This window comes from Ambystoma mexicanum, chromosome 6q, assembly GCF_040938575.1.
Source record: "Ambystoma mexicanum isolate Mex_15411 chromosome 6q, UKY_AmexF1_1, whole genome shotgun sequence".
Classification (NCBI taxonomy): domain Eukaryota; kingdom Metazoa; phylum Chordata; class Amphibia; order Caudata; family Ambystomatidae; genus Ambystoma; species Ambystoma mexicanum.
The window spans coordinates 247,240,199-247,256,711 of NC_090937.1; the positions used below are offsets into that span (position 1 = coordinate 247,240,199).

Genomic DNA, 16,513 nt, shown 5'->3' on the forward strand with positions numbered 1-16,513 from the left:
CACAATGGCATACTTTGACCCACTTTACAGGCAGACCTCTATGTGGACGCCAGCCACATCGGAATGGGAGTGATCCAAGTACAACCATGGCACACAGGAGATGTAAAGCCAATTGCATGCACATCACACGCTCTGACATCCATGGAACAACGATATTCGCACATAGAGAAGGAGGCCATTGCGGTCCTGTGGGGCTGTAGACATTTCCACCTCTACCTCTATGGCCGAAAGTTTAAGAAATACAAGGATCACAAACCATTACTGCCAATATTCACAGGCTCATCTCCACACCTGCCAGGCAGAATTCGCAAATGGCTACTGCGCCTGCAGCAATATGACTTTGAGCTGTTGTACCAAACGGGAGGGGACAACCCGGCGGATTTCCTATCCAGGCACCCAAGAGTAGCGACACCGGTGGGAGTCAAAGAATCGAGACAGACAGAAGAACACCTCTGCCAAATCGTAACCACAATGAAACCCAAACCTGTCAGCATCACCAACATTCAGGAAGCAACACACTCTGACCCGTGCTGTGACATAGTAAAAATCACAATATTTGCAGGCGAGTGGACATCATTCCTTCAAAACAGCCACAATCGCACGTTGTCCGCCTGAGACGTCTTGACAGGGACATTTGTGGTTCGCCAGGAGCGCTCCATCACAAGTGATGAGTTGATTCTAAGAGGCACACGCAGCCTTATCCCCACCAGCCTACAGGACAGAATCATCAAATTGGCCCATGAGGAACATTACGGGTTGTCAGAACCAAAGTCAGAATATGACACAGAGTGTGGTTTCCCCATATAGACGCAAAAGTCAAGAGAGTTGTCTCATCATGTCACCCATGCCAAGTGACCAGCGCACCACTGAGACCGGAGCCAATACAATCTGCCGAAAGGGGCACAGCATGGTGGGAGGCGATCAGCATCATTTTCTGCACAGTGCAGAAAGGGACATACCTTTTGGTCACCATAGACGACTACTCACGATACCCCGAAGTGGAGATCATACAATCGACAGCGGCAGAGACAGTGATCACAGCTTTTGAAAAGATATTCGCCACACATGGACTATCAAAATACATCAAGAGCGACAATGGGCCCACCTTCCAAAGGAAAGAACTAACCAAATATATGAATGATCTGCACATCAGCCACCACAACATTACTCCAAGGGTGCCATAAGCTAAGATATATAGAACAAATATACATACAATATCCCCCAACCTGCATTGGTACTCATTTATCAACCTCAGAAGGATCAAAGGCTGAGTTGGTCTTGCTGGGCTTCGAACCTGAAACCTGTACATCAAGCACACATTGCAGCAGCGAGAGCTCAACCAACTGAGCTATCTTACCGGTCATAGCTATCTTATTGGCTATAGTAAAATGAGCAATTACATGTCTGAATGTTTGCAATGTCAGAAAGCAAATTACACTCTGTAGTGGATACCAATAAACTGGTAACTGAGATTTAACAGCAGGCCAGTTCATCTGCAGGTCTGGTGCAAAATTGCCCACATGTCAAGCCTGAGTGGATCTACTATTCAAACTTCAGACGTTGCCAAAATACATACCATTGGGAGGATTCATAACTGCATTAAAGAATTTAGAGTAGCGCAGGGAAAGCAGCGTACTCACCTGGGCACTTGTTACCTCATAAATGCAAACAAACATCCTGAACAACATGCCAGGGAGATAGGAAAGATAGACACATTACAACAAAGCATTAATTGTGGCACAATGAAATCAAGGGCCACTTTATGTGCCATGGTGAAACATTTTTACACTGTGCACAAGCTTTTAGGCACAAGGATTTTGTCAAGTGACTGAGGACACCGAGATGGAATGTCTTCTGATGATCGTAACAGAGACAACTATATGCTTTTCAGAGGTTTTTGTCTGCATTCTGAATTTGAGGTGTTTAAGAACAGACTAAATCAGTGACTCGCCCCCTGAAGTCTGCCTGAAGTAAATCTTTACTCAGTCTAGCAATTATTATATAGAATTCCAGAAAGACAAATTATTTGTCATTCGTATTCTTTCTTATTTAGGGTCACTGCTGAAAGAGTTACACTTGTGGAACCTCCTGTTTTTTTAAGAGGCCTAAACAAGAAAGCCAGCCACTCCAGAACCAAACAGCCACATGGTGCTGGCCACATCCCAGGAGCTTCCATTTTTTTAAAGAAAATAATATGTTTGATTAAAAAATATATATTTGATGGGTAGCAAGGGAGACCAAAGGGGTAGCAAGGGAGACCTCAAGGGTCACAGCTACGACCCCTGGTGACCCCACAAGTCTTCCCTGTGGGTCAGCAGGTTTTTATTCTGAATAGGATCATCGTAAATTCAGGGTCTGGGTTTGGAGGAGGCTCATTCTATATGCTCCATTTTACTTTCTTCCAATAAATTGGTCAGGGGGCTATTCTATATTGCGGGCATCTGGGGCGGGGACTGAAAGTATGAGGTTTATCAGATCACTTTATGCAAATATAAACTTCTGATTAGCTTTGTCTAATGCTGCCTCAGTCTTAGGAAACTCGTCGGAGTGGGTTCTGAGCGTGATGCCCAGACTCCAGTGTTTTCTGTTTCTGCCTTGAGGGCCTTTTCAGCTGTGACCATTTTGACCTTGTAAGTCTCCGCGTAAGTAACCGCACAAAAGGACAGATAATGACCACATGTCCTTTAAAGTTTATTCAGCAAATCACAGAGCCAAATTCTCAAAACATTTTTGGCACTTCACAAAAGGCATCTGAATGAGACAGACTCGGACTGGCCTATAGGGCAATAGAGCAATGCCGAACCCAAAACACAAAAAGCTAGTGTGGGTCTGTTTTTTTGGTCTAAGTGGGCCAGTTCATAATTTATTTCACCATGCGGCTAGTAGTTTTGACCAGTGTTACTGAATAGGTATTCTTTAAAATGCACAATTTGCATTACATTTTATCAAAAAAACTCCCCCTTGGGTATTACTCCAACAGTCTGTCACAAAAGGAATGAATTGCCATTTGCAAATGTCGGCCACTTTGGTGCCCGAGACAATGTTATGCCCCAGTCCGATCCTGCATTCAGATGCCCTCCCCCTCCCCCTCCCCCTCCCCCTTTGGTGCATATCAAAGGGCGTTTTTGGGAATCTAAAAGCACATCCCAAATTTAGAAACGGGGTGCGCTTTTAAATGCCCATACATTAGGGCCATCCCTTGTGTCTTTTGAAAAAGGTGCAGCAGTGGGCAGAAATCATGACAGGGTCACTTTTGACCCTGTCATGATTTTGTTTGAAATGTGACATCCTCAGTTTCAACGGCAGCTGTCAGACTCGCATTTCCATCCACAAAACAGCGATGAAATAATTGCTTTCTCGAGCATTTTACCTAGACGGACCCTTTAACAGCTAGTCCCGGCAACCAAGTGGCTCATGGGAGCATGTCATATATCAGTGTCGGGAGCACTTTTTAAATACATTCACTTCAAGCCACTTGACTTTTATACAAGTGTAACAGATTTCTTTAGTCTTGCTTAAGTCATAAAATAAAATCATATTTTAAAAAAATAAATTAATTCTGATTTATTTAATCAGCATAATACCGCAGCTGTTTTTTTCCACAGTCAGTAAATATATTTATTTTCGCATAACACGCGGTTGGAAGGAATCATTATTTGGTGATGCCAAATTAGCAGAAATGGTGCTATAATATATAACACCACTTATGTTACTTCAATACATGCTTGAAGTACAGCAGGATAAAGTAAGACTTGCAGCCAAACTCATATCAAGGAATGAGGGATTAGCACTGTTCGCAGTTTACTTCATCCAAGATGATGATTGGTTGGAGACCAAACCCCACTCGCATGTTCTTTTTTGCCCAGGTGGCTTCTGTCAATTGAAGTTTTGCGATGTTGACATTTTCTGTTTTCTGTAAAGGAAAGGGTTACATGCATACTGTTCACTTAAATTAATGCCTTTATTGAAATCAAAGTTTTAGTTATGATAGCCTGGAAAAATATTCATTTTTATTCAGTAAGAACTCTAGGTACACAGAACAGTGTGGGTCCTAAACATTTTTTGAAATTGCAGCAAAAAGATAACTTGTCCTGGTTTGATCAGGAGAGTATGTTTTTATTGGCTATCGAGTGATAATGTCACTGGGAAAATGGCTGCCAGGTGGCATTTCCCCCAAAATGCACCCTCCAGAAAATCTAAACTTTCCCAAAAAATATTAGGATTGGAGGTAGTCTTTATTTATAAAAGTGAAAATGTGTTGGTTTGTGGCTTGGAGAAGCGTTGTCCCGGATACATTTCCACACCATTTCACCGATCTGCACCGAATGTTTTCTCATAGGACCCTCCAGACGTTACTGGCTACATGACATTTGGACACCCCACCCCTTTCCCTGGATTTCAGCAAAAGTCAAAATTTGTTTGTGGGTTTGTGGCTTTGTGGCTTGGCAAAGAATTGTTCCTTATACAATTCCACACTGTGCCACCAATCTGCATCACATTTCGCATAGTTACCTGTTAGGACCTTCCGGACATTACTGGCTACATAACATGTGGACACCACACCCTTTCCCCAGATTTCAACACCTTCACACATGAGACAGTTGCCTGAAATCGGCGAAACATCAATGTGGTCGTAGAAGGACCAGTCTCGACGTGAGGAACAAAACTCAGGGACCTCGAAATCCATGTTTCCCCAACAAACTGCACCACACCAGAGTGAGGCGACCGGTTGGGAGAGAGCACAGAAGGTCCCAGTATGCAGCAGCACACCAACTCTCGCCTCCCCCCAACATCTGCTCTGGGGTATGTCAGCCAGTCACACTCACCTATTCTCAGTGCAGTTTACTTCAGGGTGCAAAGCACATCAAGTGATCAGAGAATTGGAACACCGAACTATAGGATCATTGATTTTCAAAAATGTATGAGAATGTTGTCATGTCTGTCTAGAGAACCCGTTCGGAGAACGGGTACTTTTTGCTAGTAATATATAATTATACCCCTCCTAGAATATTTGGGGAAAGAATTTTTGGGGTTTGTAAAAAAATGTTGCCTACCCGGCGACCGTTTCGCCAACGACATTATCACACGGAAACTTTACCTGTTGTTATGACCAGTGAAAGCCTCGCATATAGTTTATATACACATCTTCTTTTGGGTGCCTATACCAAACAACGTGTAATGCATTTAAATTATTCGTTTCGAGTTGAACCATCATGAAACGGAGAAACCCTCTCTGCCTGAAATATATATTTTCTATAGTTCTAGCTGTGGCATCAACAAAGGTGTGCTTTTTTTTGCTCCATACTGTTGGCAATGTTGAGTTGGTGCTTATATGTGAAGTTTGGGATAATTACAGCTGACATGTAATCCCTTTGTCCTCACAGGTGGTGACCAAAATACAAATCCAAAGTAAGTAAGAAAGTGAAAATACATTATGTAATTAACAATAGTAACCAAGCATGACGTTATTTCATTGCTAGGCTTTTTTTTGCTGAGTTTTTTGCTGAAAATGTTAGCTCTAAAAACTCATAAAAAAATATGGTTGGGTGGGTAAGGGGATATAAGGTGTAGGGGTTGTCGGGAATAGGTAATAGGTAAGGGTGGATGGTAGGAATATTTTTAAAAAATGATGCGTTTTTTCAGCCGAAAACCTTTTTGTCAAAAAACTCAGCAAAAAAAAAACCCATGCCATCTAAGCACATAGAACCTTTAAAATAATGTGGATAGCAAGCCTTAAGCAATTTCACAATAACACAACTATGCTGCATCGTGGATCAGCGTTGATCCCTTACAGCCTCTAATATGAAGCATACGGTATCGTTAGGCAGGGATATGGCAAGTGGGAATGTATTATTCCTTGATAATCTTTACACGGGAACCTGTTGAGATAAATATTTGATAAATATTTAACCAATAGGTGAAATGTGTGTTGAACTAACTGGTCTGTGAATTATTTCCTTAAAACAGATACGTCTCAAAAACTGGCACTGTTCAACTTCTTTCCGTCAAGAGTACTGCTCCTCAAGCTGGTAAGAGTTCCTCCATGCCTCTTCGCAAAATGAAGACTTTGGCCATCACACCAGCATTCCAAGTGCTCAATAAATTGTTTAAACTGCACATGTATCGAACAAAACAAACATGAATATAAAATGCACCGAACTAAGCATTAGTGAAATAATCTGTGAGCTAAATTGACTTTTAGAAAATGTTGAGTTCACCACACGTATTGTTCACACCTAATGGATACTTTACCTACAATACCTCATAATAATTTTTATAAAGTACTAATTGTGGATTCCTTCCACTTTTAAGTGGTGTAATAAAAGGTGTTACTATCACCCACTTTAATGGGTAGTGATTGTGCTGTCGTTGTGCGTGCCAGCTGAAAATGCATGGTGGTGCACCATATTGAAGGATGGGGACAAGGAGGAGGATGATGAGCAGAAATGAGAGCAGTAATGAGGCACTGGGATGCAAAGGAGGAGGATGCACAGTAATTAGGAAGTGCAAGTGGAGGGGTATGATGCATGGGCATGAGAGGCTTGGACAAGGATGATGGTGGTGGTATTAAAGGACTAGGACAACAAGGAAAAGGGTGTTGATTGGTAATGAAGGTCTCGGAGGAGGAGAGTGTGTGGTAATGAGGGACTGGGATGAAGAGAGTGATGATGCACGTTAATGAGGTGTTGGGATGAGGAGGATGATGCACTGTAATGAGGGACTAGGAAGAGGAGGAAGATGGTGCATGATAATGAGGGACTGGGACAAAGAAGATGATGATACATTGTAATGAGGCACTCAAAAGAGATGGGGAATGGTATATGGTAATGTGAGACTGGGACAGGGAGGAGGATAGTGCATGGTAATGAGGGACTGGGATGAGGCGGGTGATGATGATAATGTGCAGTAATGAGAGGCATGGACTGGGATGAGGAGGGGTATGTATTGAAGCAATGAGGGACTGGAATGAGCAGGATGATGATGCACAGTAACGAGGGACTGGAATGTGGATGAGGTGTGGAAATGAGGGACTGGGGCAATGCGGATGATTATGATGTACGGTAGTAGGGCACTGGGATGAGGAGGATGGCAATGCATGGTTTGGTTTGGTTTGGTTTGTTTATTTATAAAGCGCATCCGAACCCTCAGGTAACTGGGCGCATAATCATGTGTACAGCAGAGATACATATCGTTACACGAGCATCATAGTACAACAGACAGAACGTACATTAGTCCAGGCTCTGGATGTTACATACAAGAGTAGAATATACCAAGAAAAGTATGTACAGAGAATATGCAAAAAAGAAAAAAAGTTACAGTGGCTAAAGTGGACCGGGTTACAGGTTGGTCCTGAGTAGGCTGTAGGTGGAGTGAACATTACTACAGGTAGAAAGCGGCGGCTAGCTAGTCATGTCGGTGAGAGTCTGGCTGTTTAGGCTAGTAGCCATGATTTTACCATGGCTCTGAATGGCCAGAGTGCGGCATCAGATCTAATTTAGTGGGGAGGGTGTTCCAACATTGTGCTGCAAGCACTGGAAAACTGGAGCCGCCTGCTGTTTTTAGGTTATAATTAGGGATCTTTAGTTGGTGTAGGTAAGGTGTTCTGGTGGGTCTAGTGGGGCAGTGTCTAGCGAATTTGTCAGAAATGTATCGTGGGGCAGTATGTGATAGGCACTTGTGGGTGATGACCAGTGTTCTTAGCCTAATTCTGTCACGGATCGGGAGCCAGTGGACTTCTTTTCTAACCGTGTATATGTGCGCCTTGCGCGGGAGGTTGAGGGCACATCTTAGTGCATTATTTTGCAGGATCTGGAGTTTGTTCAAATTTTTAGTGGTAGTGCCTAAGTAGAGTGTGTTGCAATAGTCTAATTTAGACAATATCAGCGCTCTAGATAGGGTGTGGCAGCTAGAGGTGGAGAGGAAAGGCCTACAGGCATTGATCAATTTATTGGTGTATGAGGTAGCTGAGATGGTAGAGTTTATTTGTTTCTTTAATGATAGGGTAGAATCGAGGTATACACCTAATGTTTTAACCTCTTTGGAGACTTTTATGATGTTGCCATCAATGGTAAAGGATTGGTACCTTTGGTCCAGTTTGTTGAGGCGAGCCTGGGAGCCTACGATAAGCAATTCTGTCTTATCGTCGTTAAGGCAAAGACTGTGTGTGGCCATCCAGGCTTGGATTTCTAAATAGATATCATTAAGCTTTGCAGCATCTTCTTCATAGCTGCCAGTGAGCGTGATGAGGACCTGGGTGTCATCTGCATAATTAGTGTAGCTGACACCCAGATCGTCAAGACGGTCAAATAGGAGCTTTGTGAAGATGTTGTAAAGTGTGGGAGAAATGCAGGAGCCTTGCGGCACTCCACATGTGATTGGGATAGGGTCCGCAGCCGCCGTGGGGGCGAAGACTCTGGTCGTCCTGTCAGACAGGAATGACTGGATCCACTTGGTGGCATTCTGAGAGAATGCAGCAGCCGATGAGAGGTGTTGAATGAGGATCTGGTGGTCAACCAGATCAAAGGCAGCAGAGAGATCCAACAAGAGCAAGATGGCCAGTTTTCCCTTGTCTTTGGCGTCATCCATTTGGATTTTTAGATCCAAGAGGGCAGTTTCAGTCCCGTGCCTTGGTCTGAAGCCGGATTGTCGCAAGCCTAGGAGGTTATTTTCTTCCAAATGTTGTTGTATTTGGAGATAGGCTACCCTGTCCAAGATTTTGAGAAGAAATGGGACTGTGGTGATGGGCCTGTAATTAGTGGGGATGTTGGGATCTAGGTTAGGTTTTTTTAGCAGGGGTAGGACCCACGCTTCTTTAAGGTTTTTGGGGACCACTGAGTTTTTGAAGGAGGAGTTGATCAGAGAGGTGACGAGAGGGGCTAACTCATTAGCACCATCTTTGATGACGGATGCTGGGCAAATGTCACCTTTGCAGTTGGATGGTTTGAGGCTGGCGATTATCTTGATTACTTCCTCTTCTGTGACTGGTGAGAAGTGGAAAGATGGGCAGATAGGGGTAGTGTAGTTAGTTTTGCTGCTGGGTTCTGCTTGAAGGCAATGCTAGCTTTTTTTGCTTCTATCTTGGTTTGTAGGAGGGCAATTTTGTTAGCAAGGGCGAGCTGGATATTGTTACACCAGGCCTTGTCTTTGATGCAGTCCTCTGTAGGGGGCAGTGGTGATTCAAGTTCTCTTAGTATAGCGAAGAGTTCTTTAGTGCCAGATTTGGCATTTTGTATTCTCAAGTTGTAGGTCTCTTTCTTAGCATTTAAGATGGCGAATTTGTAGGTGGAGGCAGCTGAAGCAAATTTGTCTTTAGTGGAGAGAGAAGGGGCTTTTCTCCAGCTAGTTTCTGCAGTTCTTTTAATATTACGGAGAGCTTTTAATTCTGCTGAGAACCATTTGTTGGAGTGGGCAATAGTTTTGGCTTTTCGTTGTTTGAGAGGAGCTATCTGGTTGAGGGCTAGTTCTAAAGTATTGTTATATAGGTCTACTATGGGTATGGGACTGGGAAGAGGAGGATAATGATGTGCAGTAATGAGAGATTGGAACAAGGAGGGGGATGATGCACATTAATGAGGAATTAGGAAGTGGAGGAGGAAGATATGTGGTAATCAGACACTGGGATGAGGTGGATGGTGGTGCGTGGAAATGAGAGATAGGGATGAGGAGGATGATTCAAGATAATGGAGGACTGGGACTAAAAGGAATAGTGATGAGTAGTAATGATTGGTTAGGATGAGGAGGATGATGATGCAAATAATGAGGAACTGGGAAAAGGAGGAAGTTGGTGCACAGTAATGAACGACTGGGACAAGCAGTATGATGATGCACAGTGATCAGGAGGATGATGATGCTCAGTAATGAGAAACGGGGACCGGGATGAGGATGATGCACTAAAATGAGGGTCTGGAATGAGGAGGATAATGATTTGTTGCAACGAGGGACTGGTTCAAGGAAGATGATGTTGCGCAGTAATGAGAATGTAATTAGGAGAGGGATGATGGTGAATGGCTAATAATGAGGGATTGGTAGAAAGACAATGGTGGTGTGTGTTATTGAAAGACTATGGGGAGAATGTACTGTAAAGAGGGAAGAAGGAGAATGATGGTGCGCTATAGGGAGGGACTGGGAAAGGAGAAGTAAGATTATGCATGGTAATAATGGACTGCGATGAGTACGATTATGTGCAGTAATGAGGAACTTGAACGAAGAGGATGATAATGCATGGTAATTAATCTGGGGTGGGGAGGATGATATTCAGTAATATAGGATGTGGAAGATGATTGTGCGCATAATGGGGGACTGGGATGAAGAGGATTGTGTGTGGTAATGAGGGATTCATATGAGGATGATGATGCATGATGATCAGAGTCTGTGACAAGGAAGAGGATTATGTACAATAAGGTGCTACTGGGATAAGGAGGAAGATGATGATGATGCACTATAATGTGATCAGAAGAGAAGGATGATGCACATTACTCATGGAATGAGGTGAGGAGGAGGATTTTGCGCAGTAATACGGAAATGGATGTGGAGGATAATGATGTGCGATAATGAGGGACTGGAGCGAAGAGGAGGATGTTGCCCAATATTGAGAGACTAGGAGGAAGCAGATGATGTTTCATGGTATTTACTGGGATGAGGATGATGATGAAGCATGGTAATGAGGGACAGGGGTGAGGAGGATGATGACGGACAGTAACATGGGGCTAGGACAAGGAGGAGGATGGTGCATGGTACCGGACGGCTGAAATGGGAATGATGATGGTGCAGGGTAATGAGAGTCTAGTATGAGGAGAATGATGATGTACAGTAATGAAGGACTGGGACAAGGAAGATGATATGCTGTGACGAGCATATGGGACAAGGAGAGTGATGATACCTGGTCATGAGGCACACTGTCTTTTTGCCTTCATTGATGTGAGCCATTTTCACGATAATTTTGCAGTAAATGTACACTCATGTTGCAGTAAATGTATGGGAGAGCAAGGGGACGGTGCCAAAAAACTATTTTCAAAATGCATGTTAAAACACCAAGTGGGTGATTTTGCAAGGAAAATGTAATTGCATGCACAGGTACACTAACATTAGAACTTGTGTGCTGTTGCATCCCTGGCTTGCAATTGTAAACATTTACAAAAGAGAATTTTAAGACTAGAACCTGGTTAAATAGCCGGAACTCTTTATTTTTACTTTCTGTTGTTTTAAAAAATAAATAATGCTGCATGCAATTTATGCTTTGCAGACAATATTACAATGGATTCCTATGGAATCTGCATGCTTGTTTTCAGTGATAAAAACAGGAGGATTCCAGAGGACTCCACTCCATGGGTTTAATACCTTCATGAAAATCGTATTATATATGATTTATTGCAAATAGAAACTTGAAATTCAGCGTGTCTGGGTGGGAAGTGAACATCATTTTAACTCGGCGTACTCCCATGATTTCATTGTGCGTCTCATTATGAATTCCTTCTGTGATTGTGTATGTGCAAATGGGCTTTGCAACGGGGGTGGAGGGATGAGGGAGGGTGCTGAGGCCATCAGCTAATTTCCTCTGTGTTTTTAATATTTGAGGCAACATGGTATTACCCAAATCGACCTTTTGCAATTGACCTTTTGCACAATTGACCTAATTATGGTGGTCCTAATTGACCTTCTGCACAATTGACCTTTATATTATTTTAGTTATTTTATATATGTATTGGGTTGGTTTTGGATTATAAATAATATAAGGGGATTGGGTGGGTGGTTGCAGGGGGGTTTGGACTGGGTGGAGGAGTTACGGGGGGTTTCCCCCTGCATATATGTCCTAATTGACCTTCTAAATTAGGCCAATTCTCCCGAGGTCAATTCTCCCGAGGTCAATTGTGAACAGGTCATTTAGTATACAACCAGGCAACATGGGTAGTGGGAACGCCAAAGGCCTTGGCCACTGTCCATGGCCACGGGCAAAAGTCATGGCTAGCGGGCCACTGGAAAAGGCAGAAGGGCAGTGTACCATGAGGCTACTGGCCATGGACTTAGGCTATCGCTAGGGGCATCTGGAAAGGCAGTAGGGAACGGGTATGGGCCTCAGTCGGACTTGGCCAATTGCCTTCCTTTTTTAAAATTCATTGGTGCAACATGTTCAGTGACTAAACACTGTCGCCACTGATCATGGCTGAAGGCCAAAGATAATAGACCGTGAAGAATCTGTAGCATAAGAAAACCCTTCAAATTAAGTTAAGAGACAGTTCAGGTGATCTGTTGAAATTGAGGAGTATCTTAACTGAACATCATGTAGATTCATGAGAGCAGTGTCATTTGTCAGTCTTTCTACTCAGGTACGAGCATACCAAATAGTAAGGGATTCCCACCTTCACAAGGATAGTTATACTCCAGAGCGGCCCAACTCCCGCAAACAGGGTATATTCCGCAGAGGGCCTCTGTCACTTGGCTAAGGTGGTCCATAGGGGCTGAGCTAAGTGGAGCGACCCCTTGGCCTTTTCCTGAAAGGATCACCACAGAGTCACCAAGCAGTCGTAGCCTTTCCATGCTCTAAGGTATGCCAAGGACATTTGGACAGTATTACAGTTGCAGCCTAGATATATAACAGTTGCCTCCCAAGTGGTGAAAAGGTCCAGCGGCATAGAGTAAAATTAATAAAAATCATTTCATCTGCACTATATGTCAAACCTGCAAATACCACCAGAACATGCTGTCCTCACATTAAGGGAACATATTGTGAGGGCGCCCTCCCACTCTGGGCTGTGCTAATGTTGCCCTCTGATTATGAAGTCACCACCTTACTGGGAAGAGGACCCTGTTACGGGCCGCAGTTTGGTTGACACCGATAACTAAATGCTGACGTACTTCAGTCATTTGTGATTTGGTTGATATGAAGCTGGTGCCTTTCCACGCTGTGAGAAAGCCAGTCTCACCCCACAAATGAACACATCAATAAGCTGATCAAGCGCCTTCAACCATTCAAACCGCTACATTTACAGCGCATGAATTCAGATAAGAGATGAAAGCCTGGTGGGATTGAGGTTCGCCATCTTGCAAAGCTCCTGGTAGCAGAGAAACCAAACATTGGCCAGAGTTTCCCCCACTCTCAACACATAACCGCCTATGAGCTTTGTCTTATGTAACTGACTTCTGAATCCAGAATGGGAAACTCCATTATTTCACTTGACTGTTAGTGGAGGCGAAATCTGCACCTCTCGACTGTCAATGAAAATAATAACAGTGACCTGAGCAGCTCTAGGCAGCAGTAGTGGTCGACAGATTGTATAAAGGAATGAACTAAACAGTCGCCTCTATTTTCATTTCAGATGTCAAGTGAATTGTGAACAAGCAACCTCACTTCTATACAGAAAACAGAGCTTCGCCTACGGGGTTGGAGGATCAATGAAAGGAGATAGACACTGTGCTTCACTTCCTTTTTGTACTATTATCAAATGTTAATTTGTTTTAGAAATTCATGTCCTCATGTGGTGCCATCATCGTGCTCTCAATAAGATCCAATGTGCAAGTACTTTTTATATTTATTTGTTTCCAGTTGTGGGACCTTCAGAAAAATGCCATGTAGGATTCGCATGAGTAACTAAACTAGTAGAAAACTAGGTACAATAATAAGATCTCTATCAGGACATTTTGCCAACCATTTTCCTATTTGATTATTACAACCCCTTATCATTAATAAGTAGCAGTTTTGTAGGATCTTAAACGATTTTCAGTGGGAAACGTGTATGTGTTTGGTTGTTGCTGACTAAGCAGCAGCTACACAGGTAAGGTGCTCATTGTTGTAGATTTACAATGTCATGGCACTGTCCTTCACTGTGTGCTAGTTTATGTGCATCTCTTGGAGGGAAATAGTCAAAATAAAGTGCAAACACGATATTAAAATTGTATCAAGACTTACACACTAATATAAATACAACAGGCCAGTTATATCTCCTCTGCTAGGCCCTACTGAATATTTGAGCTGCTAAACCTACACCACAGGCTACCATTTTCCCAAGTGGTTCATGGATACACATTTTTTTTTATAGAACTGTTGGTCACTGTTGATTTGTGCTGTTAGTAACCTTTGGATGTAAAATGTAGATATCATGAATATAAACATTCATAAATTCCTAAAGTTTACAAGAAAACGACAACCTCACATGTTAAGTAATTTCTCAACAATTTTGCATTGAACTACCTGTTATGTACACAACAAGGATGTGTCGTACCCTGAATACATTCTGCTCGCAATATAATATGAAACCCGACTTTCTGCTAATGCAATTGTCAACAGCAAGTAGATGGTTTAGTTCGCCACAAACGTGGAGATGTGGAGCAGCTGAACGTTTCACAGAATAAACAGTCAACTTCTATCACTCCCTTGGGCTTCCGCACAGAAGTCACATGACCGTGCATCTTCCAAGAGTGGCTAGAGGCAAGTAGTTTCTTACATACAGTTGGGGCAATGTGACTCCAAAAACAGTGATAATTATAAGAAGCATTGGCACAGCCAACAGTTTTGTCTTTTCATGTAGGCAGACATGTTAGACATTCAAATATTTTTAACATTGCAATTTTTATATACTTAAAATTTCTACAAATGATCCCAATAAAATGAATAATATGCTACTGTGTGCCTTCACCTTTTCTTTACGAAAGTGAACAATCATAACATATGACTACTCAGTGATGGGGCCAAAGATTTCACCGGTAGGGCCTGTAGCTCCCCTGGTCCAATTCACCATGTCCTGATTTAACCCTCAGCCCTCACTTGGCTGAGTGGTGAGCAAGCACATCTGGGGAAAAATATCAAATGCACGTTTAGGTGGAGGCAAGCTAAGTGGCACAGTATATGTGACGAAGCCCACTGTGATGTTGCTTGACAACATGTCTCCGATCTTGCCTGGGCACCCATTTTGCATCTGCACTGCCTTTCTGAAGCCACAAACAGAAGATGTGATCACCACATGCAGGTATGTTTTTCTATGTGTAAGCGTTCTAAATGGTATGCAATGTCTGTGCACTAGAGTGAATAAGTGTGGCATACTTCGGGCACAGGGAACATTAAAAGTGTTTGAACAGGTCCATTCTTGCATATATTGCAAGAATCGTGAACACGTGTTTTACAGTGGCAGTACTGGCATATATTCTGATCATCATAATGAAAGGCATTTGACAGTGTCACTGCTGGCCTATATTCTGGCTCAGGCAGCATGAACAAGTGCTTTACAGGGTCATGCTCACATAAGGATGTGGACCTTCATGAACATGTCCTTTACAGTGGCATTGTTTTGATATATTGTGGGTGCCATCATGAACACTATTTACAATAGCAATACTGGCATATATTTGCACACAGCACCATGAAAAAGAGTGTAAGAGTTTTACAGGGCTGTGCTCTCATATTTTGTGGAGCATCTTGAACATGTGCTTTGCAATGGCAATACTGGCATATATTATAGGTAAATGCATCAGGTTGTTCTGTGCACTGTTGGTGACATTGCATCCATCTAAAGTAACACTAGCAAGTACTGCCCATCAGAACTGATTGCACATTGTATGGCTGTTTACCCAGTTTTTCTAAAAGATTATGCTGTAAAATGCAACATGTACACCCATTATTTAAGACATGCTCTTGGATGAAACCTTCTTAAACTCCTACATTATTCGTACACCGTTGCTATGCTCTATCATGTGTACTACTTTGTGGGACATATTCAACCCCTGGGCACCAAAAGTTGCCCCTGCTACTGTTACTACTTGCCTTTACACTTTCTATACAAGCGAATAAAAAGTCAAGCTAAGACCTTTCATTCAGATCTCAGTGCTGGGATGTTGCCTTGTTAAGCAATCAAGTGGCAGAAACTACTGTGTCCAAGGGCAGTCCCTTAATCATTCGGGACACAACCAAAGTAATTAATTCTGTCTTTTCAATATAGGGTGTTTGTACAGTTCTGGGGAAAACACATAAATATATCTGTCATCCTTCAACCCTAGCAGCAACTCTTAAGAGATGCAGTACTTTAGTGGGATTGGCCGGAAGCTGGTAGGTACGGTGCAATGCCACAGAATATTATTATTCTTTAAGCAAAGCTATTGAACTATATTAAGAGATGGAGAGTATTGAGGCTGAGTCAGTCTGAAAGTAGAAGTTCTCTGGATACAATTATTGATTAGGTCTATATCTGTTTGAGAACATGCTTTTAAGAGTCAAGGTCTGTCAATTTTGAAAAAATAAAGAACACACATTTAATAACATGATTGCTTTTGGTTTTGTTTTGACGAAATACCAGCTTCGTTTTGTTGGATGGGATAAAAGATTGATGTTGAAAATAAAATAAAGAAACGGTTGCTTTTAATGTAGGCAGTAGGAGCTACAATACTTCAGTTCCAAGAAATGTGTGTAATAGAATGCTAATTAAAGCACAGTGTAACATTGAATTTGAAAAGGATTATTTGTGTAAGAGTTCTCCCAAAAGTAGCAGTTGTTGTTAAAAGATTAGTTCAACAATCAATTTATTTTTGA

At 42.5% G+C, this 16,513-nt stretch overlaps 1 protein-coding gene across 2 annotated transcripts in view; it reads left to right on the forward strand.

Annotated features, from left to right (window-relative positions):
• Positions 1-16,245, forward strand: part of LOC138515939 (uncharacterized) — a 671,334-nt gene extending 655,089 nt beyond the window's left edge. For both annotated transcript variants that reach the window (XM_069630710.1, XM_069630709.1), the window contains 3 exons: positions 5,385-5,409; positions 5,968-6,029; positions 13,314-16,245. In XM_069630710.1, the coding sequence (XP_069486811.1) occupies positions 5,385-5,409; positions 5,968-6,029; positions 13,314-13,324 (98 nt within the window). In that variant the 3' untranslated portion in view covers positions 13,325-16,245. The remainder of the gene's footprint in view (positions 1-5,384; positions 5,410-5,967; positions 6,030-13,313) is intronic.
• Positions 16,246-16,513: the final 268 nt, after the last annotated feature.